This window comes from Phalacrocorax carbo, chromosome 3 (assembly GCF_963921805.1).
Source record: "Phalacrocorax carbo chromosome 3, bPhaCar2.1, whole genome shotgun sequence".
Lineage (NCBI taxonomy): Eukaryota > Metazoa > Chordata > Aves > Suliformes > Phalacrocoracidae > Phalacrocorax > Phalacrocorax carbo.
In genome coordinates this window covers 62,250,059-62,275,975 of record NC_087515.1, presented here as the reverse complement: position 1 = coordinate 62,275,975, position 25,917 = coordinate 62,250,059, and the positions used below count along the sequence as shown (strand labels likewise).

At 42.5% G+C, this 25,917-nt stretch overlaps 2 protein-coding genes across 4 annotated transcripts in view; one reads left to right on the top strand and one right to left on the bottom strand.

Moving 5' to 3' along the window:
• The first annotated feature begins 13 nt into the window (after positions 1–13).
• ZC2HC1B (zinc finger C2HC-type containing 1B) lies at positions 14–9,320 on the top strand. The gene is given in 8 exon segments (XM_064448551.1): positions 14–22; positions 1,349–1,471; positions 3,588–3,707; positions 4,707–4,845; positions 6,916–7,052; positions 7,792–7,897; positions 8,581–8,622; positions 9,151–9,320. Coding segments are annotated over 8 exon segments (846 nt in total).
• Positions 9,321–13,204: 3,884 nt separating this feature from the next.
• PLAGL1 (PLAG1 like zinc finger 1) overlaps positions 13,205–25,917 on the bottom strand; it is a 51,362-nt gene continuing 38,649 nt past the window's right edge. For all 3 annotated transcript variants that reach the window (XM_064447123.1, XM_064447122.1, XM_064447121.1), the window contains 5 exons: positions 25,653–25,765; positions 23,140–23,289; positions 19,565–19,684; positions 16,859–17,355; positions 13,205–16,483 (listed from right to left, as the gene is read on the bottom strand). In XM_064447123.1, coding sequence (XP_064303193.1) covers positions 15,208–16,483; positions 16,859–17,355; positions 19,565–19,684; positions 23,140–23,289; positions 25,653–25,765 — 2,156 coding nt within the window. In that variant the 3' untranslated portion in view covers positions 13,205–15,207. The remainder of the gene's footprint in view (positions 16,484–16,858; positions 17,356–19,564; positions 19,685–23,139; positions 23,290–25,652; positions 25,766–25,917) is intronic.

The following is a 25,917-nucleotide window of genomic DNA, read 5'->3' as shown; positions in this document are numbered from 1 at the left end:
CTAAGTAATAACAATGGACCATGTGAGCTTTGCAAAACAGAATCAAGTGGACAGAGGAGGGAACTGAGAGAGAGGGGGAAGCATTTGTTTTACAACTCTATCCTTGAAGAACTGAGAGACTGGTAAAAGGGAACGTCCCACCTCAAAAGACACCGAAAGCTGAGTGATCAAGTATGAAGTCAAGGAGGACAATTAATTGGGGTGTTTATACATGCTGATAAGAACTAAAACTAAGTGTCCTCTAGGTGAACTGTCCTGTATTATAATACTAAAAATCACACCCATGGGTCAGAAAGCCCCCTACTGCCCTGCCTGAGCATGCATGGCAGATTTAAAGGGAGCTGTCCCTTTAAGACCAAGTAAGGAAGAAACTGGCCAATGGTCAGCCGGGGGGCGGGAATAGTGGCTGTTACTGGCACGCGGAGCTGCATAAATACCTTGTGGTTTGTCGGTGCGGGGCGCTGGCCTTGCGGAGTTACCGCCTAGCACCAATCTTTTTCATTCATTTCATATTTGCGCATATCTCCGCCCTGTGCGTAGTCTGGTGTTTTGCACACCGGGCGAATGAACCTGCCTTTGGGGAACAGTTGCAGTAGTCAGTGATCCTTACCGTTGCTGTTGAAATCAGCTTTGCTGAAAGTACTTGATCTGCGTAGTACGGCAAACAAAAGAGCAGTACTGTATGTTGCGGATAACCATTGTCTTGTTCAGATATTCTTCACATCTTGCATTCAGTTTGGTTTCACTGAAGTATGAATTTATGACCTGCTGCAAGGACTCTCTGAAGCTGAGCTGAGGGCCAGTATCTTTAAGCTTGCGATGATCTATTTCTGTACTCTGCAAGTGACATGAAGGGGATTTGTAGTCAGTCCTCCTGCATCCTTCTGTATTCCTAAGAAACACTCATGGAAACATTCTGTCTTAAGAATGAAGATTGTGTCATGTTTAGTGTGCCACCTGCTACTTTCTGGAATAGCGATGGTCTGCCCTGAGCCATGACTGGGCATCGCCGGCTCCTAATGACTTACAAACGAAATGGAATAAATGTGGGTGCAGATGGCCCGCTCTCGCTTTCCAGCCCCCCTCCCTGCGTTTAGGCAGTGGTGACTTTGAGCACTCTGCCATCATCTCCTTGCCCAGCTGTGATGTTACTGAGAAAAGGCATATCTGAGCAGTCATGTGGAAAACAAAAAGCTGTCCATCGTAGTAAAGGAGAGCTTGTGCTTCACAGAGGCAAGAGAAATAAGGTAGTTCTGCAAAAGGGAACCCTGGCACGTGGCTGTAGATGTGCCTTTCTGACAATGAAATACTGTTTCAGCAAGGGCTCAGACCAAATGCTGACTGACAGCCAAAAGCCATCCTGTACTGTGTAACTGAGGCTCTTGCACGGTTTGAATTTTACACAGCTGCCCGTAGTCAAGATCTGGTTCCTTGTACAACCTGTGGAAAACATTTTGCACAAGATGTTCCAGTAAAAGAAAACTTTTGTCTTTTTTCCTTTTTTTTTTTTTTTTTTTAATGGGAATGTCAGTGCATTTAGCTGAAAGGGATGGTGAGCACTGGGGAAGAAGGAGGTGGCTGCTAGCAGACAAATGGGTTGAACACATGTTTAAGAGAGCAAATGATTTAATAACTGATTTCATTAGTGAACTTGGTTAGAGAATTAATGTTCATAGAAATATTGTGACTTAATCTGCAGTCTTGCACTATCTTAATTTACCTGCTTGTCCGAAACCAGATGTTTACTATATATCACATTTAAAATAACATATTGTCTCTTGGTGAGACATAAATTGCTAACCTGAAGCTTCCTTTGTGTTCCAGGTTTCTAGGCAGAACTTGTTATTTCAGGCTTCCTGGGAAAAATAGACTAATAAACCATCTGATAAGTAGTCCCTTTGACAGCATAATGTAGGCACCAGGCTCTGTTCCAAAGCCTGCTGAAGTGAATGAAAAGATTCCCCCTGACCTCCCTGATCCCTGGATTACAAACTAAATGGGTGGCTGCACAGTTTGCCTGGCACAACCCAACTGCGGGGTTTGTCTGCAAGGGGGGTTCTGCACTCACCCCTCCCCTCCTCAGTTTGCATTACTGATCCCATGGCTCTGTGATAAATCAGATCAGCCCCGTGATAGAACTAAAAAATGATTTAGTAAAACAAAAAGAAAAGACAGGAAAAATAGGCTGAAAGCTGAGTAACTGTGAGCATGGAGATGCAGGTGGAACTACCCCGTGTTACTTACTAATTCCACGTTTTGGACCTCAGATCAAATGCATTAAGAATATGATGGTTTAATCCAGCAAAATAATTTGAAAATACATGGTTTTGGGGGGGCAGGAATTTTCTTCTCACTATGACTAGCGTGAGATAAAAGTCCTGTAATCCCTGTCCATGCCCCAATGATGCAGGACTGGCATGCTCCTTGGTAAGCAAGGCACCAGTATCTGCCACCCTCTTGGTCCTGCAGAGGAATTCTCCTCTGAAGTTTGCTGTCAAAAATGTCTAGAAACAGAAGATAAGGACCTGAAGCACCTGAATAGAAAGGTTCAACGGGAAATGAGAATGTAGAAACACATGTTGTGGTAGAATGAGGTGCTGCTTGGCTTAGCTGAGCTGCAACCGAAATGCCTTGCTCAGGCAGCTGCTTAACTCATGGGAAGAGGGTGGGTAGCATAAAGAAACTAATGAGAAGATCAAGAAGAAAACTGAGAACAGGAAAGGGGGGCTAAGCAAAGGAAAATAGGAATGGAGCCTTTAATTTACCAGCTGTGGATGGGCTCAAACAGGTGTGATCCACAGCACAAGAGCAAGGATGTAGCTTGGCCCTCGCTTTCACGTTGCTCCTCACAAAGGGGACCGGCCATCCTGTTGCAGACAAGGGCGGTCAATGCTAAAATCTGAGACACTTCTGAAGCTTAAGACCTCCTTTGTTGAAAGGTGTGGCTCTTCCAGAAATTCAGCACTGGGTGTGTACCTACCTAAAATTTCCCCATGCTTTCAGCTGCAGGTGTTGTCCCTAGTTTTCCTTCCGAGTTGCCAGGTTATGTGTGCTGGTGGGCAGCTGCTCCCTTTCAGCCTGGGGCTGTTGCTGTTTTAGTGGTGCTGATGGGATGGACAGTGCTGCTGTTTGTCAGGGGAGCCGCCGGTCTGGAATACTTATCTAAACTCAAAGAACTGATAGTGTAAATATCAGCCCCTTGAACAGGATCAGTCTGTTCTCCCTCTTCACCAAGAAAGAAAGAAAACCAAGGGGGGGTGGGGGGGTGGGGAGTCCAATGGGACTGTTCCTGTTCACAGACCCAGTCTGTTATTCTCTGCAAGTTGTTATTTGTGCTGGCCTTCAGCATATCCCTGAGCAGAACAAACTGGAAATGGCTTCTATTTCTTATTTGTGTCAAACTGCAGCTGTACTTGGACAGCTTTTTAAAGTTTTGCTGAACTCCTTCAGGAGTTAAACTGAACCCAAGATAAATACTGCTTCAGCTCCCTGCTCTTGACTAAAAGTAATTTTAAAGCCTGAATAAGGAAGCGTATTAACAAAGCATGACTTCAACCCATAAACAACTGTTTTTCTTTGCATCCCAGCTGAGACATGATCCAATATGCAGGAAAGTCTTCAACAAGAAGCGTAAGCCCTTCAGCTCTGTGAAACAGAGACTGCAGGGAACAGAAATCACCACTGTGAAGAAGAAGCCCCCGCAAAAGGTATAGTTAAAATTGAAGCATGTGTGTTATCTCCATACGAAGTCTTTCATTCAGTAATGCTATTGTTTCCTCTGGGGACAAAACCTGGATGTTGTGGATGAGTCTCACATATGTGCTTGATTCAGTGCCAAATTCATTCCTCCCCCTCCCTGCATGGCTAGTGTTTGAGAATATTCCTCCATTCAGAAGCCAAACCAGTAGGTGTCATGACTACTCTGAGCACACGTCCCTGCTCTTCTAGGAAATTTTCAATTAAGTATTTTAAAGACTATGTGAGTGTCTGACAACTTCCTCTTCACTTAAATCTGAACAAGAGTGTGATCCAAGATGGTTGGTGCATGAATGCCCCAGGTTGAACCCAAGAGCTGTCAGTAGCCGCAAATATTCCATGGATGAAGCTATGGAGATTCACTGCTATGGAACTGAAGGGTTTCAAAATGTATTTAATTTGAACTTATTTACAGAACTTGAGGGGAAGAGGCTTAAGCTCTTACTGGAACAAGGTTTTTTCCATGCATTTTTTGGGAGGAGGCAAATACACATGGAAATGCATGTGTATAGCATTATCCAGAGATGCTAAATCACTGCTATTTTGGTATCCATGCAGACTGCTGTTGTAAAATGTCCTTTAAAATCAGTTGTGGAAAGAAACAGAAGTGTACAAAGGTTTAAAGCAAGAAGACGACTCTGACAAGTGGAGCAGAAGGGAAGGTGTTGGTCATAGTGTCTCTTCTATTCCCCCTGAAGAGCCCTTTGGTCTGCCACGACCAGAGTGTTTTGCTGGAGAGCGATGTTCTTTTATCCATCTTCTGGTGCCGTCAATAGACGGCAAGCAGCCAAATCAGCTTTCCTATGCCTTTCAAAAAAAAAAAAAAGCAAATTTCTTTTGTTTGTAACATTTTTCCTTTCCCTCAGAAAGGAAGAACCCTCACTCTATGATTTTTTCCTGTCCCTTGCAAGTGGGAAATATAGTTTGTGCCTTCCTTTATTCCATTACAGTAACAGCCAGAAAAGAAATCTGACTGGAGGCAGCACCATGAGGATTTTATTAATACTATTCAACCAGCCAAGCATGTCACAAAAGCTCTGAAGGAGGGCCACCCACTTCCGCCTCCTCCCCCACCAAGCATCAATCCAGGTTTGTGGTCTACTTTATCTTATTACTGATCTTGTACTGATCTTTGGTAAAGCAGTGACCTCTTACTATCCACAGCTGGGCTTCAGTTTTGCACCCCCAGCACAACACAATGTGAACATTAATTCCCTTTGCTATCTCTAATTTTCAGCTGTATTTCTCGGATTAAATTGGAGTGCAATGCAGAGGTGGGAGGGAGAAAGAGAAGACTAACTGTACCTTTTAAGTTTAAAGGCAGCAAGTTTGGGGTCTGATATTAGACAGTGCTTTGGGAAGAGAGTCGGAATGCCTGTGTTCTAGCACAGGATGCACCACGGTGTAATAGAGGGAGAAGTACATCCCCTCCACATTCAAAACAACTGCAGTGCACATGGGCTTCCCCACTGCCATGTGATGGCTTTTCCACTGTCTCCTCCTCCTGTGTCGTTAGGGGAAATCAGTTAGAAAAAGACAAGTCTGGTTTACTACTAGTACCAGGTGTGGTCTCTGCACAGAGCTCACTGTGTTCAAAGTTACAGATCCAAAAAGATCCACATACAGCCAGTATTTCTCATGATATGTGATTTATGAAACATGGGGAGCAATCTTGGAAAGGGTCTCAGTGCAGTCCTGCCTGCTTTAGGAAGGCAGAGGGAGGGAGGGGGAAGGGGGGAGGCTCTCTGGGCTCACTTCCAGAGGAGGAATTCGTGACTGATAGCAAAACCAGCTGCCGTGACTCCAGCCTTTCTCCTCTTCTAGATGCCTGAGATGCAATATAAGCAGCAGGACACATCTTCCTTCCTTGACTGGGGTCAAGCTCCCCTCTGAATTTCCACTGGTGAATTCTTTAATGACTCTGTTATTTCTTGTCTGACTCTACCGACTCTAAAACCAGACCCCTCCCTTTCCTTCTCCCTCTTGGAGGAAACCAAGTTGTGCAAGAGCTGCTGCGGTTGTGGAGAAAGGAATTGAAGAACTGCTTTTTAGGAAAGACGAATTGCTGAGGGGCCTAGTGAGGATGTATATCCTATACTACAGGACTGGAGAGAAAGCGTATGGATTGTGGGGAGGAGAGATATTCCCCTTCCCTCTCCTCCTCCTCCTCCTCCAAATAGAGCCCTAAGCTCCCCGTTCTCCCCCAAAGTGCCAGGTCCTCCTGCAAGCCCCCCTGAAGCCAGGCACCTGCCCTGTCTCATCCTCCCCTGCTCTCTTCAGAACCATTTTGCCCACGCTGCTGTTCTGGGGCTGGCTTTTGGTGGCTGCGTGGGCCACCTTTTCTGGGCTGTTACTAGGAGAAATGGTTTGTAAAGGTGCTATATCTGTAAGATTAGGATAAGAACACTTGGGCTGCTTTTGTGAAAGGCGCAGGGTGGGGAGGAAGGGTCTGAGGACAGCAAGGGCAGTGCGAGGGCTGAATGTGACTGTGCTGACCCCAAACACCAACCATTCATTGAAACAAGTAGGACTGCACCAGTAATAACTGTAGCCGAACAGTTTTTAGGAGAATCAGGACTATACCACCATCAAAAATTACTCTAGGAAGCACTGCTGTGTGTTCTTCACAATGCCGCTTCACACCCAGAAACCTGGCTCTTGGATGCACCTCAGCTGGTGGGCACAACTTCTTAAGCAGTATTTTAGCCATGTCCAAAGGAAGTGGGTTTTGTGAAACCAACTAACAATCTTAATGACCAATCTTCAAAAGTAGTCTTAAAATCATTGGTTTAGACTACTTGAGGAATTCCTAAATATTGCTTTTTCTGCAGATATGTTAATTGTGAGGTTGGGTGGGAATAGGACAAAGATAATAAGATCTGCTTTTAATAATCTCCAGGGATTTATTTCTGAAAGCAATTACTGTTTAGTTGCTGGGTTAATACTGTAAGCATGTATTTTGGGATCCCAAGTGCTTTTCTAGAGGAGGCTTTTGTAGTTCTCCTAAGTTTGCACTTTGGGAGCTCATGGGAACTCACCATGGTCACCTGCTGATGGACCCAGGTTTTGAACTACATCTTGAGTGCTCCAGTAAAGCAGGGCAACTCTTCCCCTGTAGTGTATGAACTGTGACACAAGTTGTTCCTTTCTCATGATCAGAGTATATTCAGTGTCCACACTGCTCATGAAGGTTTAATGAGGCTGCAGCAGGGAGGCATGTGAAGTTTTGCGAAGAACAAGCTGCCCGCCGTGCCTTTGCTGCCAAGACTACTGGGAAGGCTTTGTAAGCAAACACAGTGCTGGAGATTTACTGAACTGTAGTTTTTAGTGAGACCTATATTAATATAAAACTTAAGACTCCAGGGAAGTTGGTAAATTTTTAAGACAAGACACGTGCTGAACATCAGCTAGGAGTTCCTTGAAGCTGGAGCCCTTTGTCTGATATAAAAAGTGACAGAATATGATAGTATGAAAAAGTTGGACAACAATTCCTTCAGTCTCTTCTGCGATTGGATTCCAGGGTAACAGCTGTAGGGGAGTGGAAACCTGGCAGCTTTTGCAATATGTAGAGAAAGCTCTTCCTGTTCATAAGGGCTCCCTCCTGTCTGCAGGTTTGCTGCTCCTTGCAAATGTATAGCTGATTTACTGAAGGCCAAAGGGCTAAGCCCCTCTGGGGAATCAGAAGGTGGAGCTAATTGTCAGTGGCTTAAAGTGAGCTCCTATTTTATTATAGAAAAAAAAATTAATGTAAACAGTTCCTTTAGGAGAGTACTGCTTCTCTGGTTTGTTGGGTTTTGGTGGTGGTTTTTTTTTTCTTTGATTGTTTTGTTTTGTTTTTTAAAAGACGTTTTTAAAACTTATTACTCCTTTACCTATTTGGGGCAGGAAAAAATGGCTTCCAAGGGGGAGGGGGTGCACCTCCCTGGTCCTGTTTTTCCTGTTTCTAGCACTGCTTCTGCAGCAATTTGGAGAGTTGTCACCGGCTCCGTAAGCTCATTGCTGGAGTTGTGTGGATTGTGCATCTTCTTTTACTAGGGCAAGCAGCCAGTGACTCAGAGGAAACCCCCAATGTTGATAACTGCTGTGCTTCTGCTTCAGAAGAGGCTACAAGAAAGTGCCAATATAGACAAACCTAGGCCAGGTAAGGCGTTCATTTAGACATATTTATGTTTTTAATATAAAAATCCTAAACTCATTTCCATACAACACTTGTTAGAAATGAAGATGGTCAGAAATTTCCCAGTGGATGGTGTTGCTATTGAATGGCTAAGTCATTATCCGGATCTGTTGCGCTGAGTGTATGCACAGAGGTTTTCATGTGGGTTCTCAGGAGCGGCTTCTCAGCCTTTTCAATTAGAGGTCCTCAAACAGATATGTCCAGATATAAACCTAGAATACACAGTCTGGGTGTGAGGTTCCTTCTGTCCCATAAAGGACTCCATAACCGTTAAACTTCAATGTTAAGATTTATTCCATATTCTTTAACTTTCATTAAGTCCATGTAGATGAAGCATCAAGCTTTGTATGTTTTTTGTTCCATATGACTTTCCCCCTGTTCATACCTTAAAGTTAACACCACCACATCTCTAGAACAGGATACTATATAATACATTTGCTAGCACCCATCGCTACCCATACTCAGTCTCTGTTAGGAAGACGTTTTATAATGTTATTTTAATAGTTATTTCTAGTATAACCTGTGAATGATAACACACGCTGCTCTCTGTATCAATATCTTTGACACCTACATTTCTGGGTTTTATATTGAATTTATGTAGGTTATAAGTTTTATGGTCAATAATTTTTTTAGATAATGATCTGCAGAGACCTCTCTAGGAATACTGTGGAAAATCAGAAAATCTTTGGGTATGTCTACTGGAAAAAATCTTCAGGAGAGTGTGAGCAAGACCTTTTTTTCCAACATTATAACATAAAAGGACCTTGTTTGCTTTTGTGTATATACAATATCCTGTTGCAATGTTTGCAGTATGAACTTCTTTGTATTAACTGAAGCAATCAATTGCACTGAAAACTTTTGCAGAGCTCCTCATGTCCCCAGTGTAGGCTGCTGAGAATATTCTTTTTGGTGTTCAATGTTCTTTGGTTTGGGGCAGCTCCATCTCAAGTAGGAAGTGACCGTGCTCAGCCTCAACAGGCATCTTGAGAAGATTTGCTGCTTGATCGTGCAAGCCTCTCTAGCAGGTCTTGTGCTCTCATGATGTGCTTCCATTGTCCAAGTGAGAAAGATGCCAGCATCCATTTCAATAATCACTATGTCAGGATGATGGTGTGGAGGCTCTTCCTCCTTCTCAGTGTTTACTTTCCCAGACCATGTTTGGTGCTTCTGCTCCTCAGACCATGCAGCCAGTCTTTTTCCTATCTTGGGCCATGCAGAGCCATGTCAGAGCAGCAAGAAGGCCTTTCAGTCCCTGCTTAAGGTGGTTATGGTGCTGTTGTGCATGGGGACGGCTCAGGTCATCAGCATCTTGCACCCCTGTGACATGCATATGACTGCAGAATATGATAATCTGGCAGGGAACATAGCCAAGACAGATCCCCTGTAGCTGGCAAGGCATTTTCAGCATGGGACATGAGCTCATAAGAGCGCTTGGAGTGTGCGATGAACAGTAACTTGCACAAAACAGTCTGTTGCAGAGACTCACATTCAGAGTCTTTGTAGGGTCCTACTATGTGGAGTTTTGCTGTCCTTGTTTGCTGCTGGTCAGTTGTGAAGTACCTACAACTGTGGGGAAGTCTGCAATGGGCATGGGAGCGTTCAGTCCACAGTGCCATCATCAACTCTACCTACCTCCTTGACTTTGGCAGCTACAGAAAAAACCGTTGACAGTAGGAGACCAGTGGTCTCATCTGGTGTTCTCCACTCCCTGGATTACCTGTGACTAAGTTAACAGTGCAGTATCTCTTATGGTTATTGTGCAGGACCTTGCAGACCATGAACAAGGATTTATTGATACCATCACCATTCTCAAGGTTTAGCTGCTGAACTCTGAAACTCGGGGCTTGACAGGACTGGGGAGTAGATGCCTCTTCCCTAGGGACACTGGCGAGTCCAGGTACCACCAGGGTTGTAGTTGCAGCCAGTTTACAGAGAGGCTTGGGGCAGCCAGTGCCTCCAGCAGGTCCCCAGCACAGACATCCACACTAGTGTCCAAAATACAGGAGAGTCCTGTATGTCCCTGATAACTGTGGGAGTGGCTACCCTGGGTGAGCTTGTACGTGCTGGGCTGTGGGCAACTGCTGCTGCATTTTCTGTAAAACTTGAGCTTTGCCAGGTGCTTTGGGCTAGTGAGAGATCAGTTTCAGTGCAGAGCAAGAGTGCTTTTTAGCTAAGAAAGCATACATGAGAAACTGGCTTTGAGTGGTGCAAATAAATGCCCTCATTCTTAAAGTGTTTCGAAATGGTTTCCTGGGTGAGCTGCTCCATCACCTTCCCAGGGATTGAAGTTTAATCTTCTTAGGTAAAAATATAAAAGCTGTTTCTATGCAAACAGCATATACACGGCTTGTGGCTGCTTTCAGACAGCAAATATGCAACAGAAGATAGAGTGGTTGGTCAGCAAATATGTGTTAAGGGTTTCTTCTGACGAATTATGGAAGACCTTAAGCAACGCAGTTTTCCAGCATGTCTTCTGCTCCAAGTGCTACAGCTACCACATCCAATAAAATAAGCAGACTGAAACTCACTGTTCTTTTTTTTTTCCTTCCCCACCCTCCCCAGGCTTCCCAAATTAACAAAGTTAATTATGCTGTCATTTTTAAAGTTGTGAGGTTATTTGTGTATCAGTTGCCAAAACGTAATTAACTGATTGCCTAAAAGGAGATGGATGTTACCAGTAGTTCAGTCAATGGTTTCAAGAAAATGTAGGAAGATCCAATATAATGGTTTTTTCCCCAACGCTTTGTTTTGCTATAGTGAACAAGACAAATGAACATTTTAGAATTTTGTGTATATGTTTAATAGAATCTTCCAGTAAACAATGATGCTAAATGGTAGTGATTGATAAGTGATAAATGGCCGTGTAAGCTCTGCAGCAGCTTCAAAGCACTTCAAGTTCAGACTAACCAAATCTCATTCTTCCATTAAAAACTTCAATTGCTTTTAGAAATTGATTGGCAAGACAGAGATGTCATGGAGGCATATCCCCTTCTTAGGTCTGGCCACCTGATTTATTACCAACCTTGGAGCACCTTGCATAAATTGTCGATGTTGCAATATGTTGGGCTGGGGTGTTGTTGGTTTGGTTTGGTTTTTTAGCCCAACAGTTCCCAGTAAGGCTTTCAATTAAAACCCTTAAGGAATGCTCTTGGCCATTAAATGTTTATAGAGTAAATGAAGATGAAAAGTAGTTGGACACACAAATGACCAGTACCAGACTCTGCTTAGGCTGTAGCTAGCCACTACTAGCTAAATATAGAAAGGATGACACTGAAACCAGGGTAACTCCTATAGCTAACCTGTCTTAGAAACAACAGGCATGAAATCACCCCAAATATATTAAAGCAGTGCTTCTCAGGCTTTTTTCTCATCCCAGAAAGGAGGAGGGAAACAGCCCATTCTGGACTATCCTGTGCAACACTAGCACAATTGCTTCCTTTTACAACCAAATAAATGAACCCTTAAAAGTTAGAGGAAATTTTAACTGCGTTTGTTTTCCCCTCCCACCATTATTGTCTATCTGTGTGTAGAGCTGTTTGGTATTGATTTCACAGATCATTTCCTGTGTCTTACAGAAAATGTAATTATAGGGACAGGAAAGGTGTATTGAAGAAGAGCACCGTAAAATTCTGCTAGCAGAAAAATGAATTGATCATTAATATATGGAACTTACCATCCTATATCAGACCAGCTGGGAAAAACTCTCAGGAATTAACAGCAACTCATCGGTTAAGAAAATGGAGAGCCCCAACAGAAATGTTTAGTAAATAAAGGAATAAGAAATTAACATAGTTTGATGGGAAATGAGCTAAACACAACTAGAAATAGTTGTGTTTACATAGAGGATGCAGTCTTTTTTGTTCCATGTAGTAGAATTTCAGCTCCTTACCGTTATTTCAGCAGGTTTACAGGACTTCCTTTTTTAATTTTTTTTTTAGTAACATGAGTACATTTTTGTCTATGAGACCAAATTTTTACCAAGTTTCTCTATTTTACGGTATCACTTGATTATAATAATTGTGTTGCTTAGTTGGCATGTTTCACTCTGCTTCCACAGCTTTCCAAGCAGTGTTCAGGAAAAAAAAAAGTATTTTTCTCTGTACTAGGATGCGAGGTAAAATATCCTGAGAAAGATCTCTAGGAGGGTCAGCGCTTGAACTGGATTGGATCTTTCTGTTGCATCTCTCAGCTGCTATGCCACGGTCCCCTACCTTCCTCATGGCACCTCTCTGCCCTTGCATCCTCCTCTCCCATTTTGTGCCACAGAGGAGGGAGGACTGGCCACTGGTGAGGCTGCACTCTTCCTCTGCCATACCCGCGGCGTGTGCGTGCGGGGCCGCCTCTCCCCACACTGGTGCTGCTGCAGCCCTGCATGAGCCAAAGGCAGTGCTGCCAGATGTCCTGCTGCTCTCGCTGCCTTCTCCACCGTCACCTCCTGAAGTCACGCCTGCCCGCCCACTGCAGCCCCATCCTCTCCGGCACCACAGGTAAGCCCAGGGAGAGCTGGTGAGGACTTGCTGCTGCCTCCATACCTCTCCTTTAGCACTGCCTTGCCTGTGATCTGAACCCCCCCACCAAAACCAAACTATTGCTCTTTCAGAAATGCGATATTTAGGCTCACACCAGGCTGGACTGCTGAGCTCAAAGAATTGGTTTGCCCAGAAACAAAGCAGTCATGAGCCTCAGCTACTGATGGCCTCTCAAAAATGCTCACGGAAATCCCCCTAACAAGAGCTATGAGAAAGTCCAGCCCTACTTTAAGTATTACATGACTCAGGGGTAGCTCCCCAAGTTGTGTGAATTTTAAAACGAAACAATTTTTCTCCAAACATAACCTTCTGAAAGAACTTGCCTGCCTTTGTGATGGAACATCATCAGCTTCCTCTACATTTATGCTAGCAAGAATCTGGAAAAAGAAATTTGAATGGACCAAAGGGTTAAAGCTGCAGTATCACACAATTAAGGTTTGCTTCTGTGTTTTACTTGCAGACAGCATCATGGTGTGCTTTTTAAGCATTTTAGTATCAAAAGTGGTTATTTTGTTTTTACTTGAATGAGATTTGGTCTTTAACCCATAGTTACATACAATAAGCATTTCTTGCCAATGCATCTTTCCACGTCAGGCAGCTGCACCTCTCTTGTCAGCTCAGAGCTCAGGTACCCTGCTACAGTCAAGCAGGTCAAAGAATATGGGCGCCCGTCTAGCTCACTGTTTGCATAATGTTCGCTTCTTGAAATCACATTTTAATTCAAAGACAAGTATTTCAGTAATTAGTTACACCTCTTATAGAAGCACAAACCAAAATTACAAAATGTCTATTAACAGTATATGATCAGGAAGTGCTACAAAATTTGTGTGGTGGGTTGGTTTTTTTTCTTTTTTTACAAGTACATAAGCTTGGATGAAGCCAAGTGAATACAATTTGCATGAACAAGGAAAAAAAAATGCAGTAAAGTGAATACACACACATACACACACATCCCCTTTCCAAGTCCAGATGAAAATATGAGCCTAGCTGTAGAACGTGCATATAACATTGTTTGCAACCTTCTCCCTATTCTAGAACTCATAACTTAAATAGCTGCTAACTGGGCACGAACTGTGCAGCACCTGCTCCTCCTCCTGCTGTTGTCATTACAAGTATGATCTTAAAATTCCTTCTGGTTTGCCTTATGCCAAAAATTTTCATAACAAAAAAATACCCCTCAACAGTGTATCTGAAGAACATATTCTTGCATGAATTGCAAGAATACCACCTTTCCTTAATCCAAGTTCCGATAAACTTGTAAGAATATTCAGCTCAGTGTAGTTCATTAACAGCAAAACAGCAAGCATTTAAAAAAATATTTATTTGATGCTGTCTGGAAATATTCCTGTGATTAATGGGGGAGAAGAGAATATGCTTGCTTCATGCTATATTTGTAATGACCATCAGGTACTACTAACTCTCTCTGGATTTAATGGAAAAGTAGCTCTCTGGGTTTGAGAATTTACTCAGATTCAGAAATTCTGTGTCTGTTTTAGCTGCAACACAATCTATTAGTAACTACATCACCATTAAGACCACAATTATTTTTTTTTAATAATTATGGGTTAGGTAAGAAAAAGTTTGTTTTTTAATAATGTCATCCACTGGGTGATGTGATTTTTGCAATTTCTGCCAGTTCATGCATCAGGTGATAGGACCGCCACGCCAACACACTGTCAACTGGAAATGTACATGGACGATTTACCCCAGGAAATAAAACAAAAGTCACGGTGATTCTGGTTTAGAAGAGACAAAGGCTGGAAGTCCAACTGCAGCTCTCCCAATGCTACTGAGCAAAACCCCTGTGATTAAAATGGCCTTGACTGTTACCACACCCACCCACAAATTTCAGGTGATGCTTGTGAGGCAGGTTCATAACCTGGTTTTGAACAGGGCCCGGTGCTGGCTCCCCACCACAACCCTTCTGTGTCTGATACCTTGCCAGATCCAGCTCTAAGTGACAATTAATGTTTTGCTCTAACCTTTGAGACCATTCGCTTCCCATTCTGGAAACAGCACAAATACAAGACATTGGTTCTTACATGGTCATGCAGAAGTGGGAGTTATGTTCCAGCCCTAGGAAAAAATACAGGAAATGTGCACAGCTCAAGTGTGTTTCAGAAAACAAGATCTAGTTAAACATAATCACAATAGCGATCTTCATTTTAAAAAGTGAAACAAGGAGGTAAGATTTATTCTTGGAATGATTCTGATTAAAATTAAAGATTCGTAAAGTCCAGTAATTAAGTGCTTCACAGAAATCTACGTGATGTTGATAAATCGTTTGTTACATTTGCTACATGTATGAATTTGCTGTGATTTATGGCTCATCAAAATTATTATTATGTGATTTCTCCCTTCTTCCCATTCACCCTAACCCTATTTCTCCTGCCGCAGCAGCCATAGTTTCACTGTGCCTGTTACGATGCTTTGCTATCATTGAAGTTATTTACACAGTTGTTTGCGTGAAAGGTAAGAAACAAAAATATAGCGGGTGTTGAGGGAAATATGTTAGTCCTGCTATTGTCATATGCTAAAAAACTAATAGTAGTATGAAAAATAGAGCTTCTTGTTTATTTACATCCTGAATTAAACTACCATGCTCATAACGTGCTTTGAAAACATGTGGGGCAGTTTTTCTCAAAAATAAACCAAAACCAAACCAAAACCACCCCGTCCTAACATATTTAAGTAAGAAGCACAGTCTTAAAAACAGAAGGAAAAAAACCACCCCCACGGTGATAGTTATTTGAAGGCATGGTGAAAATGAGGCAACGTTACAGAATTTGTAGTGGATGGAAAGGAGCGAGGAAGATGATGCAGCTGGTTTATGGCCATCCCACCAGTTGCCAGCTGAAGACCTTGCTGTTGGCTGAGGCCATTCAGCATTTGTGACGGTTCCTCTGGACCAAATGCCATTGTGATGTCCCCAGTAGTGTTCTGGTTGTCAGCTGGTGGGAGCTGCCAGAAACTCATCACATGAGTGAGATCCATGAAAGGCAGGCTCATAGTTTCAGCTGCTCCCTCTGTCTCCTTGTGCACTGGGTACTTGTTAGTATCCCCTACAGGCCCTGAGGAAGCTTCTTCCAGGCTGATTTTGTGGAGAGATTGAGGTTCCGGTAATGGCAGGTCCTCAAGAAGATGCACGTTGTAACCTTTAACATCCACTTTTATCGGTAGATTCTTGAGGGCTCCTGCTGCACATGAGGTAGAATTAAGGTCATATTTATTAGGCTGATGAATGTTCAGGTTGGCAGGAATGGCTGTTGAGCATGGTGTGGTATGGACAGCTGGAAGGCTGTCTGCACAGCCCATCCTTTGCAAATGAGGAGAAGGTTCAAGAGGAAGAGCAGTTTGTAAGCTTGGCTGGGAATGAAGATGTGAACAGTTGTATTCCCCTGATTCTGAACTATTCAAAATCCCATTCTGCACAGAGGCCCTTTCAGGAAAAGGGGACAGTATGCTGGCATCTTCCTTCAGCCTGAATGGAAAAAGCTGGTCAAGGAGACCCACTGAATCACCGTTCTGCAACCTGCTCTTCAGCAGTTCTTGTGGATGAGTTTTCCTAGTATGGCGAGTCAAGTGGTCCTTCCGCCCAAACCTCTGGGCACAAAACTGGCATAGAAAGTCTTTGCAGCCTGTGTGAACTACCATGTGACGCCGCACATCTTTACGGGTATAGAAGTGACGCTCACAGTGGTCACACTTATGTTTCTTTTCCTTGGTATTGCCAGTTGGTTTCCCTGCATGGCTTTTGAGGTGTTCCAACAAAACTTCAGTACCACCAAACTCCTGGGCACATACCCTACAGGTAAGGTCTCCGCTGGTGGCTGCATGAAGAGCCAAGTGTCTCTTATAGCCTAGCTTGGTGTTGTACTTCTTGCCACACTCTTCACACTTGAAGGCCATCTTGTTAGGGTCATGAGTGTGAAGGTGATTCTTTAGATGGTCTTTCCTATGAAAGGTCTTTTCACAGTAGCCACACTGGTGAGATTTCTGTGCAGAATGAGTGGCTGAGTGCCTAAGACCAAGAAAAAAAAAAGTTATTTGCATTTACATTCACTCTAGTACACAGTGCAGCTTCAATACTTGAAAACACTGGCACTCCTGAAGGAAGGCATTTTCACAGGTTCTCAGGTTATTAGTAAAAGCCTAACTTTTTTGGGGGGGATGGTGCTAATCATAAAGCATAGAGTGGGTTAAAATTGCTCAGCGTGATCTTTTTGAGTAGCCACTGCAATTGAGGAAGATTGGTTTCCCCCAATTCTACCAAAACAGGAATAATAAAAACTGGTACTCAGGGATTAACCGTCACTAGGGTGCTCAAGATGAAAAAGATATCCCTGGTTTTTTTCCCCACACACCCATCAGAAAAGGATTGCCTTCAGAGCTGTACCTGAGCAGTTTATATTTGGAAATGAAGGCTTTTGTGCATCCGTGCTGTGAACACTTGTAGGGGCGCTCCCCTTTGTGCGCATAAGAGTGGACTGTGAGCTTGTCAATGGAATCAAATATCTTCCCACAGAGTCGGCAAGAGTAACTGTCTGGCTGCTTCACTTCTCTTCCCTTCAACAGTGAAGACCGGCCATTTCTCCATTTAGGTATAAACCTTACAAGAGCATCACAGTTGCTTCCTGAGCTGGCACAGCTAAGCTTTGCAGCAGAGGAACAGGAAATGGTCCCATAGCACTGAGTAATGCTTTTGCCTAATGCCGCTCCTCTCAGTTTCCCTTTGAGTTTACTTTTTGCTTTTACAGGTCCCAGTTTATTTGGTGGTCTGAACCTGGTGGTAAGGACTCGATCTTTATGGATGCACTGGTGAGATTCTAGCAGAGCAAAAGTTGCAAAAGTGCTTCTACAGCTGGAGCATATCCAAGGGTCTACAGGCTCTTTCTGCAATGAGAACAGAAACAGGTCTTTCTTATTAGCCGTTCTGAGGAAAGGGTGTATTCTTCTCGCTGACCCTACATTTTCTCCTGGGCTTTCCCAAGACCTGTCATTGTCCTTAGTGATATTTACTTCACTGTACTACCACACAACTGTTCAGCTGGAAATTGATTCTCTCTAGGAGTCTACAAACTAGAAAGAAAAAAAATATGGTTGGCTAAACACTGATTTCCATGTTTTTGTTTAGCATTTACTGTAACAGTCCTGAGGCATTCGCCTTTATCTGTGCTGACTGAGTTTCAAGGTCTCTACATTTGTTCCTTTTATGGAATTACTCAAAAAAAAGCAGTTGCAAATTGTACTTTATCCTTAGACTGACATAATATATTTGCTATTGTAACCATACAAAAATTGGGTGAGCTTCTGCACACAACTGTAATTTAGCCATACAGCATTTCCTAATGTTTTGGGCTGACTCCATGCTTTACCAGGTGGTAATGGTCAATGCCTCCAAGAGAGACTTCCTCACGTAGCTTGACATTTGGCATTAGACTTTCTTAAACTCAATAAGAAACACCTTAGGTTTAGAATAATAGAATAGAATCATAGAATAGTTTGGGTTGGAAGGGACCATTAGAGGTCATCTAGTCCAACCCCCCTGCAGTGAGCAGGGACATCTTCAACTAGATCAGGTTGCTCAGAGCCCCGTCCAACCTGACCTTGAACATTTCTAGGGGTGGGGCCTCCACAACCTCTCTGTGCAACCTGTTGCAGTGTTTCACCACCTTCATTGTAAAAACTTCTTCCTTATATCCAGTCTAAATCTACTCTCCTTTAATTTAAAACCATTACCCCTTGCCCTGTCACAACAGGCCTTGCTAAAGAGATTGTCCCCATCTTTCCTATAGTCCCCCTTTAAGTACTGAAAGGCTGCCATAAGTTCTCCCCACAGCCTTCTCTTCTCCAGGCTGAACAACCCCAACTCTCTCAGCCTGTCCTCATAGGAGAGGTGCTCCAGCCCTCAGATCATTTTTGTGGCCTCCTCTGGACCCGTTCTGACAGGTCCATGTCCTTCTTGTGCTGAGGGCTCCAGAGCTGGATGCAGCGCTCCAGGTGGGGTCTCACCAGCACGGGGTAGAGGGGCAGAATCACCTCCCTCAACCACATGGCTACACTTCTTATGATGCAGCCCAGGATATGGTTGGCCTTCTGGGCTGCGAGCGCAAGTTTGGGGATCTCTAAGCTTATCCTGACTTAGAGGCATTAAAAATTAAAAGTTTTTGGCAAACAATGCATTATTTGGAAGTTAGTTCTGTAGAAATAAAAGCTCTACTGGATTCAGTTGAATTCACTTTAAACATCATCTTTTTTAAAATTCCATTGAAAATTAATTACAAAAAAACCCCAGTCATTGATGAAAAACTTCCAATTAATACACGACGATGTTGTTCCTTAGCTGTCTCTGTATTTTACTTAAGCTTCTCATAAACTGTCCTTACTTTCCCTTGCTCTAGCTTGCTCTGGAGAACATGGTGATGCTACGTCCGCTCTGTTTTTAGTTACAGAGTCCTCTGCTACCTTAGCTGTGTCTGATGCTGTGGCCCTCCCACCCCTTCTTTCTGGCGTATACTCTAAAGCCCTCATATGCAAATGCAACAGTGGGGGTTACTTGCCTTCCTGGAGCACCTCTGAATTCCTAGTTTTATCATATTCCCTGTTTAACATTTCATCCTACAGTAGGTATGGATCTTCACAGTCATGTTTTCAACACTTACAGACTTTTCCTATCAGTTTAAGGTTTCCTGCTTTCATACAGAGGGGAAGGTACTGGGATTAGAAGAGAAAGGTTATTGCACAGAAAAGACTGAATCTGACCAGCTGGTCAGGGCATATCAAGTGGGAACTGGTGAAAGAAGTCAGACGCTGGATAACTTGGTTATCTACATATTAAAGCCAATCTTAAGTCTTTCCAACACATCCCACTGGTGCCACTTACTTCTGCCTGTATCTAATAGCTCCACTGGTTTACAAACACAGGAGAGGAAGAACAGCCTTTCTCTGAGTAGCTGTTTGGTTAAAGTTGATCTTGGCTTTGTCTTAGCTTACTGCTCTGTGGTCTATTTTAGCATTACCAGAGTTACATACACAGAGATAGTATGTAACTATTAATTTACTATGTCTTGTGATGGCTTGAATGCAGATTACAGGTACTTACTGTTACTGGAGGCAAAGGACAGACATCAGATTCTTCTTTAATGAAGACTGCAGAAGCTTCCATAAATTTGGCATAATCGGCAGCATACCATACTTTCAATTCTGTGTGGGGTTCAATTGGCTGCGAATGGAAGAAAACAGCACATGTTTACTTGTGACAGTTTTCCTATACCAAATAATACTGAAGATTGGCAGTGGGTGTGTGCGCAATTTGTGTCATTACCCAAGCAGCGTTCTTTGAATCTGTTTGAATTATTGGTAACTTAGTTTCAAGATTCAAGTACTTTTTGAGCCTTACAATCCACTAGTGTTTGATCCCTTCACAGTTTCTAAAAGCAGAAATGCATATGTACAGAGATTTTGGGCAACAGTAGCAGGAGGGGTGCTTTAGCCCTCATGACCTTTGCTCAGTGAGATCTATTTGTCTGTGATGTCCAGACATCCAGCAGTCTTTCCAAGCAATATCTCATGCCTACTCCTCGATGTTTCGAAGCCCACTGGACACAACACTTAACTATAGGGTACAGGCAAAGGAAAAAAATGCATTGTGAATGCACAACAGTTTGGATGCCTCCTGGATGTGTTGCACTCAGAGCGTGGGTGCAGAGTTGATAAATATCAATTCAAACTTGCATGTTTCCACACGCTGGCTCTAATGTGTCAGGCTCACTCCGCATGTGCTTTATTTTACCTCTGCTTTCCTTTCACTGAAGCCTTCCCACACAAGTCTAAGGGAGCCCTTAATCTGCAGTCTCCCATCCAGTCATGCCTGCCCAAATCTTTCCTTGGACTGGACTATGACCTCCTCTGACAAATACTTTCAGTCAATAATACAGCAAATAGAAAAAGAGAGGAGTGATAACACTCACTGGCTAAAGATCCATTAGTTATTTAAAAGTAAAGGAGAAAACTAACTTTGGAGTCATGATTTATATGACTCCCTGGCCCTGTACACAATTTTCTTCATCTATAATAAAAAACACCATCAGTGCAACAGGGGTAGAGCCAATCTGCACTGCACTTGTAGTTTTATTTAAACCAAACTAAAAAGAATGAACTAGCCTAGAAGGGGAACAGCTGAGTCTTATTCCACAAAATGTGACATCTTAAAATGCACTTATTTTTTAACATCCGTGTTGGATAAGCATGGGAGGTGAAAGACAACTTAGATTGTGAACGCTGACAGGTGACAGATAATTGTGTGTATAATGTCAAAAACTGAACTTCTGAACTCCCAAGCACAAGCCTGCTTGCAAACTACAACCAGTATGGGTTGGTTGTACATTTTGATAACAGAAATGGTATGTGCTAAATTCTCCACTCAATAAAGGACATGAGGCAGAGCCACCAACTAGGAGGCTGATCATGCATTGTGCTCCTGCATATAGTCTGTTTAGATGGAGAAAACCAAGCCTTGGGGAGCTCCACAGAGACGAATGCCTAGGGATGCCCTTGGACCTTGGCCAGTGACACCTGAGGCTGGTACCCACAAAGAGCTGCACAGCATGATACTGTCATGACTTTTTGCCTGACATTCCTGGACCAGCGGTGATCTCTGTGGGAAGCTGAGACCTAGCCCATGTGACTTTGGAAGGAGAGCAAGCACATCACTGTGTGGCATAGTTCTAATGTCAGTAAACCCAAGATTAAACACCAGTATCCAAATCCACTACAAGTTGTCATTTACTGTCTCACCTGTGACAATAAGAGAAAGCTATGGCAGCACGCACAAGAAACTCTCCTGTGATCAGACAGACAGCAACCATGAATGATTTTTACTTCCTCATAATTCTGTACTTTTTAACATATTTATTTCTATGGACTGCAGTCATTAGGTCAGCAAGTACGCTAGCAGTGCTGTTAGTACGCCACTTACACGTATGCTTTTGTGGCAGCAGCTTCATGTCACTGAAACCCCATCTCTTTGTAAAAACAGTGGGGAGAGGATCCAATCCTTCTACTCCCAACTTAAGAGACTTTATCCAAAATATCTTGAGAAACTATTTTCATAACCAGCCCTAAGGCAGCCTCGTGACGTGACCAGCAGGGTGTGCCTAAGCGTACACAAAGGCTATCACTTTCGCTGACCAGGGGACAATCTGCAGGATGCTGCAGTACCGTGAATGATACTGGGACTTAGGAGCAAGAAAACCAAAGTAATGCCCCAGGGTACACTTTCCTTATCCTAAGATACTCTTCATGTCAGTATATAGGATGCAACTCTCCATTAATGCCAGCGAGCAGAGTTTTGCTGAAGTCAGCAGAGAGTCGGTTCAATAATATTAAAATTATACTGAAAATTTTAAGTTACCAGTTCATTACTACAACTGCTTCGAAAAGCACGTGTTCACGCTTCCCAAATAAAGTATAATTAATCCTGTCGGTTCTACGCATACAGTATCCATTGAAAAATCAAATTGAAATCTCAAATGGTATGGACTGCATCAGAATTTCAAACACAGCCTAAACACTGTCTCAGATTAGCATATACTGTTTTACATTGATTTTCTTTTTCTTAGATTTTTTTATTATTCATCCAAAAGCTATTATACTTAACACTGTTATAGAAGACTTTATAAAAGTGTTATCACCATTAACTTATTCTTATGCCATCACTGTGTGGTAAATAGTTTTCTCACTTTGCAGGTGGAGAAACAAAAACGGAGGAACAAAAGTAAACACTATGATCCCACAGAAATGTGTGCCAATCTTGGAAATGAAACTGAAATGCTGGATTTTAATCCCACAGTAACTTCTTTTGACTAGTATTCTCTCTCTCTTTTCTTTTTTTTAATGTTGCCCACAATGATATACAAGCATTAACTTAAGAATAAAAAAGGAAAACAATGAAAGTTCAACATACAGACTTCAGTTTCACAATTGTGCAAAAGAGTAAGTTCTGATTAAAACAAACTTTGCCTGAGAAAGTGGCCAAAACAACAAAAACCAAGCCTGTATGTTCCAGTGTCATTTATAAATAGAGTACTTTGTTCTCTCTCCTCAGACAAAGCTGCAGTCCAGAATCTCTAACATAAACTGATCATCTCACGGCAACATCACAGTATTGTAAATTCTGCAAGTTAAGCCTTCAGATTTAACAAGAGAGGAAAACAGTACATAAAGATTCTACTTAGCACCCTATTCCTCAGCACCTGATAACATGCTCAGAATACAACGTGTGTCCAAAAATGTAATAAAGGAAAGGAATGTGTTTCTTCTTTCCATGATGAAGTGCTGCTGAATGTAACATTGCTAGATAATCTCACCATGTACCTATCTGGAACTGAAGATCTTTACAACATTCCCGTTTAAACACCACCATCATGAATGATATTTCTGTTTCTCTCTGATCGGTTTCTTCACCACCCACAACGGTAAGAACACACCGCCTTTTACCAGAACACCCCATATGCTGCTTGCTCTACTACAGATTAAGTGAGATAAAAGGTGATATGTAATAAAGATCCAGTTGCCCGAGTGTAATCAATCCTTCATCTGTAAAAGGGTTAGCCTTTCAGAACCTTTGCCTATAAATTTCGATTTGGATCATGGGTGAAGCAGTGCGGGTTTAACTACCTTAACAGTTGTGAAGTAGACTTCTCCACAGTGCTGATAAGCCACAAGAGTCTGTTCTTCTTGGCTCCGGGCTAGCCGGACAAACATCATCCAGTTTCCACAGTCTTCATTGGGAGTGTCCAGGAAGTACTTCCCTCCATCTTTCAATACCTGAAACAATGGGGGAGGACAGGAGAAAGAACATGATAAAACCAAGTCCTGTACAGAGGCACAAAGTAAAGAAGTTTTTCCTCATATTCAGGTGGAACTTCCTGTGTTCCAATTTGTGCCCATTGCCCCTTGTGCTGTCATTGAGCACCATGTTTTCTTTAACATGGAATCATGGCTATCAGTCATTTACCCTGTCTTGGTCATACGTCCTTTGAAATCATGGTTGTCTTGAAACAGATCACTCTTAAAGAATACTGAGTACACCAGAAAGTGGAGAATGAATACCTGCCGTGGCACCCAACTACCAAAGTAACTGTAGGCCTTTGTATGTATTTCCAGTTCATATATCATCATTTTTATGTTATATAAAGATAATATTATAAGAACTAAGTGCAGGCAGGTAGAAAGATAAGCTTTATGTTTTAATGTACTTCCTGAGTACTTGATAATCTCAAACTTTAGTGCTGTATTAACACTGCATTTTGCACAGAACAATTGTGTAACTTGTGTAATAAGTCCAGAGAGGTAACATACGATATAATGGCATTTTAACAGTCCTCTCTTTTTCCCCTTAACAATGCAAAAGTAAACACAAATGAACAATTGTGCCAGAAAGATAGATCTCCTCCTTTTTGCTTTACTTCATTCTTCCTAGATTCCTTTCCAAGAGAACACCTCTACAAGGCAAATGCTCCCAACCTCATGCAAGACAGTTGCTTTTCTGCAAATACACTCTCAAATATGGACAGCCGAAGCTGCGAACAGATGTCAATATAGCACGTATCTGTTCTACTAACCATGTAAGTGAGCAATTAATTGCAAAACAAGTGGCATTTCCATTGCTTCTGGGAACTATTTTATCTAACTTTGTCATGTTTCTGATGAAAATACCTGCCTGTTTGACAGGTTTGGTCACATACTCAGAACACTGCTGGGGAGAAGTCAAGGCAGCTATTGCTGTCATGTAGGAAATCTGGGACTCTGGTCTCCTTTTCTGAAGAAACACTCCATCAGCCAGAGCCGCACTCATCAGTGTATACTTTTAAGCAAATGGAGCTGACTGATAGAGGATAGGGTGTGGTTTACAATGGGTTGGTGAAGAGGAAGGAACTGGGTGCTTAGCTCATCCATGCTCACAATCTTGTTAGAGAAGTATGTTTGCTGCATTTGTGAGAATTAGTGTCTCATAAAAAGACAGAAGAAATTTTGTTATGGAGAACAACAAATCCTCTCTGGTGTCAACATGCCATGAAAATCCCACAGAAGGACAGCGTTACTTTCCTGGAAGACCATTCACATGACTTCCACGAGCAAATGAAATTTACAGAAATTACTGAAGCTATTACTTTTGCTCTCAAATGAAATTACAGAAATATCAGTATCTATGCCTTCATCTAAAACAGCCAGTGTTTTCCAGTCCCAGGCTTCTGGAGAAAGCTCAAATGAAGACATAAAGCATGTCACAGGACAGCTGCTGCTGGTTGCTCTCTCCTGTGGGTGAGAGGGCCTGATATGAAATGCAGGCTCTGGAAGAACTGTGGCCTGTCAGGAAGTCCTAACGGAGGCTGTGGCTTGACCATGGACTCGTTGTATGACAGAGAAGTGTGCCCAGGCATGACGCTGTGCAGCAAAATGCAGAGACTGGGATGTAGAGGATTATGATCAATTATCACTCCCAAGGAATTCCTGCGGGAAAGGATGTGCATGCAGCTATGTCTATGCTAGGCTGGTCCTGAGAGGCTATTTTTTGTGCTGGACAAAGTACAAACAATAGTGTCACAGTCCAGATGAGACGATCAGTGTCTGCGCGTGCAGCAAGGGATGGTACCAACCCTAAATTACAATCTGACCAAATAAACTGAGTTAGTGCCTTATGTGTCAACGTTTATATATAATCACATTATTAAGAAGTGTTCTCCCATCTCTGCACTGCTAAGTGGGTGCCTTCATGCATATTTCTGCCACTGTTGCTAATTTAGTGCACAAATTTATCCCTCCCAGTGGTATAGTATCAAGCACAAATCCTTCTGTTTTATTTGGGAAGACAGTACTATCCCTGGATACTTTCAGTAGCTGTGCTCTGAAAGTTTATTTAGAGCAGTTAGACTGATAGGTAAATCACCCTGTAAGTGGTAAAACTAGAAAGCAGGAAGGCAAACTTCTAGAAAACACGGCATACAGGAACATTTTGGTACTTCAGGCTATGCTGTGCAGCCTAATAATATGATTCAAACTTATAGATACAGATTAGAAGTACAATTAATTACTTAGATTTGAAGGCAAATTGACGGGTTAGAATACATAAATACAAACGAACAGTTAAAGGCATATATACACTTCATAGTAAGTCACTGGGTTTTTACCTGCAGGACTAGCCTGCTCTCATCATAGCAGGTCAGTTTTGTAGACAGTTGACCAACATAAGGACCAAACTGTGTTCTCTTCTGTATTACTTTCTTTGCAAATACTCCAAGGACTGTGAATAAAAAAAGACCAGTCTAATATTAATATAGACATCACAAACTATTTCTTGTATATTTACAGTTGTGAAAATGGATATAAACACAATAGTGCTGAACACATTAATTATTCTTCTAGACAAATAACTCAGGTAAATAATTCTAATGG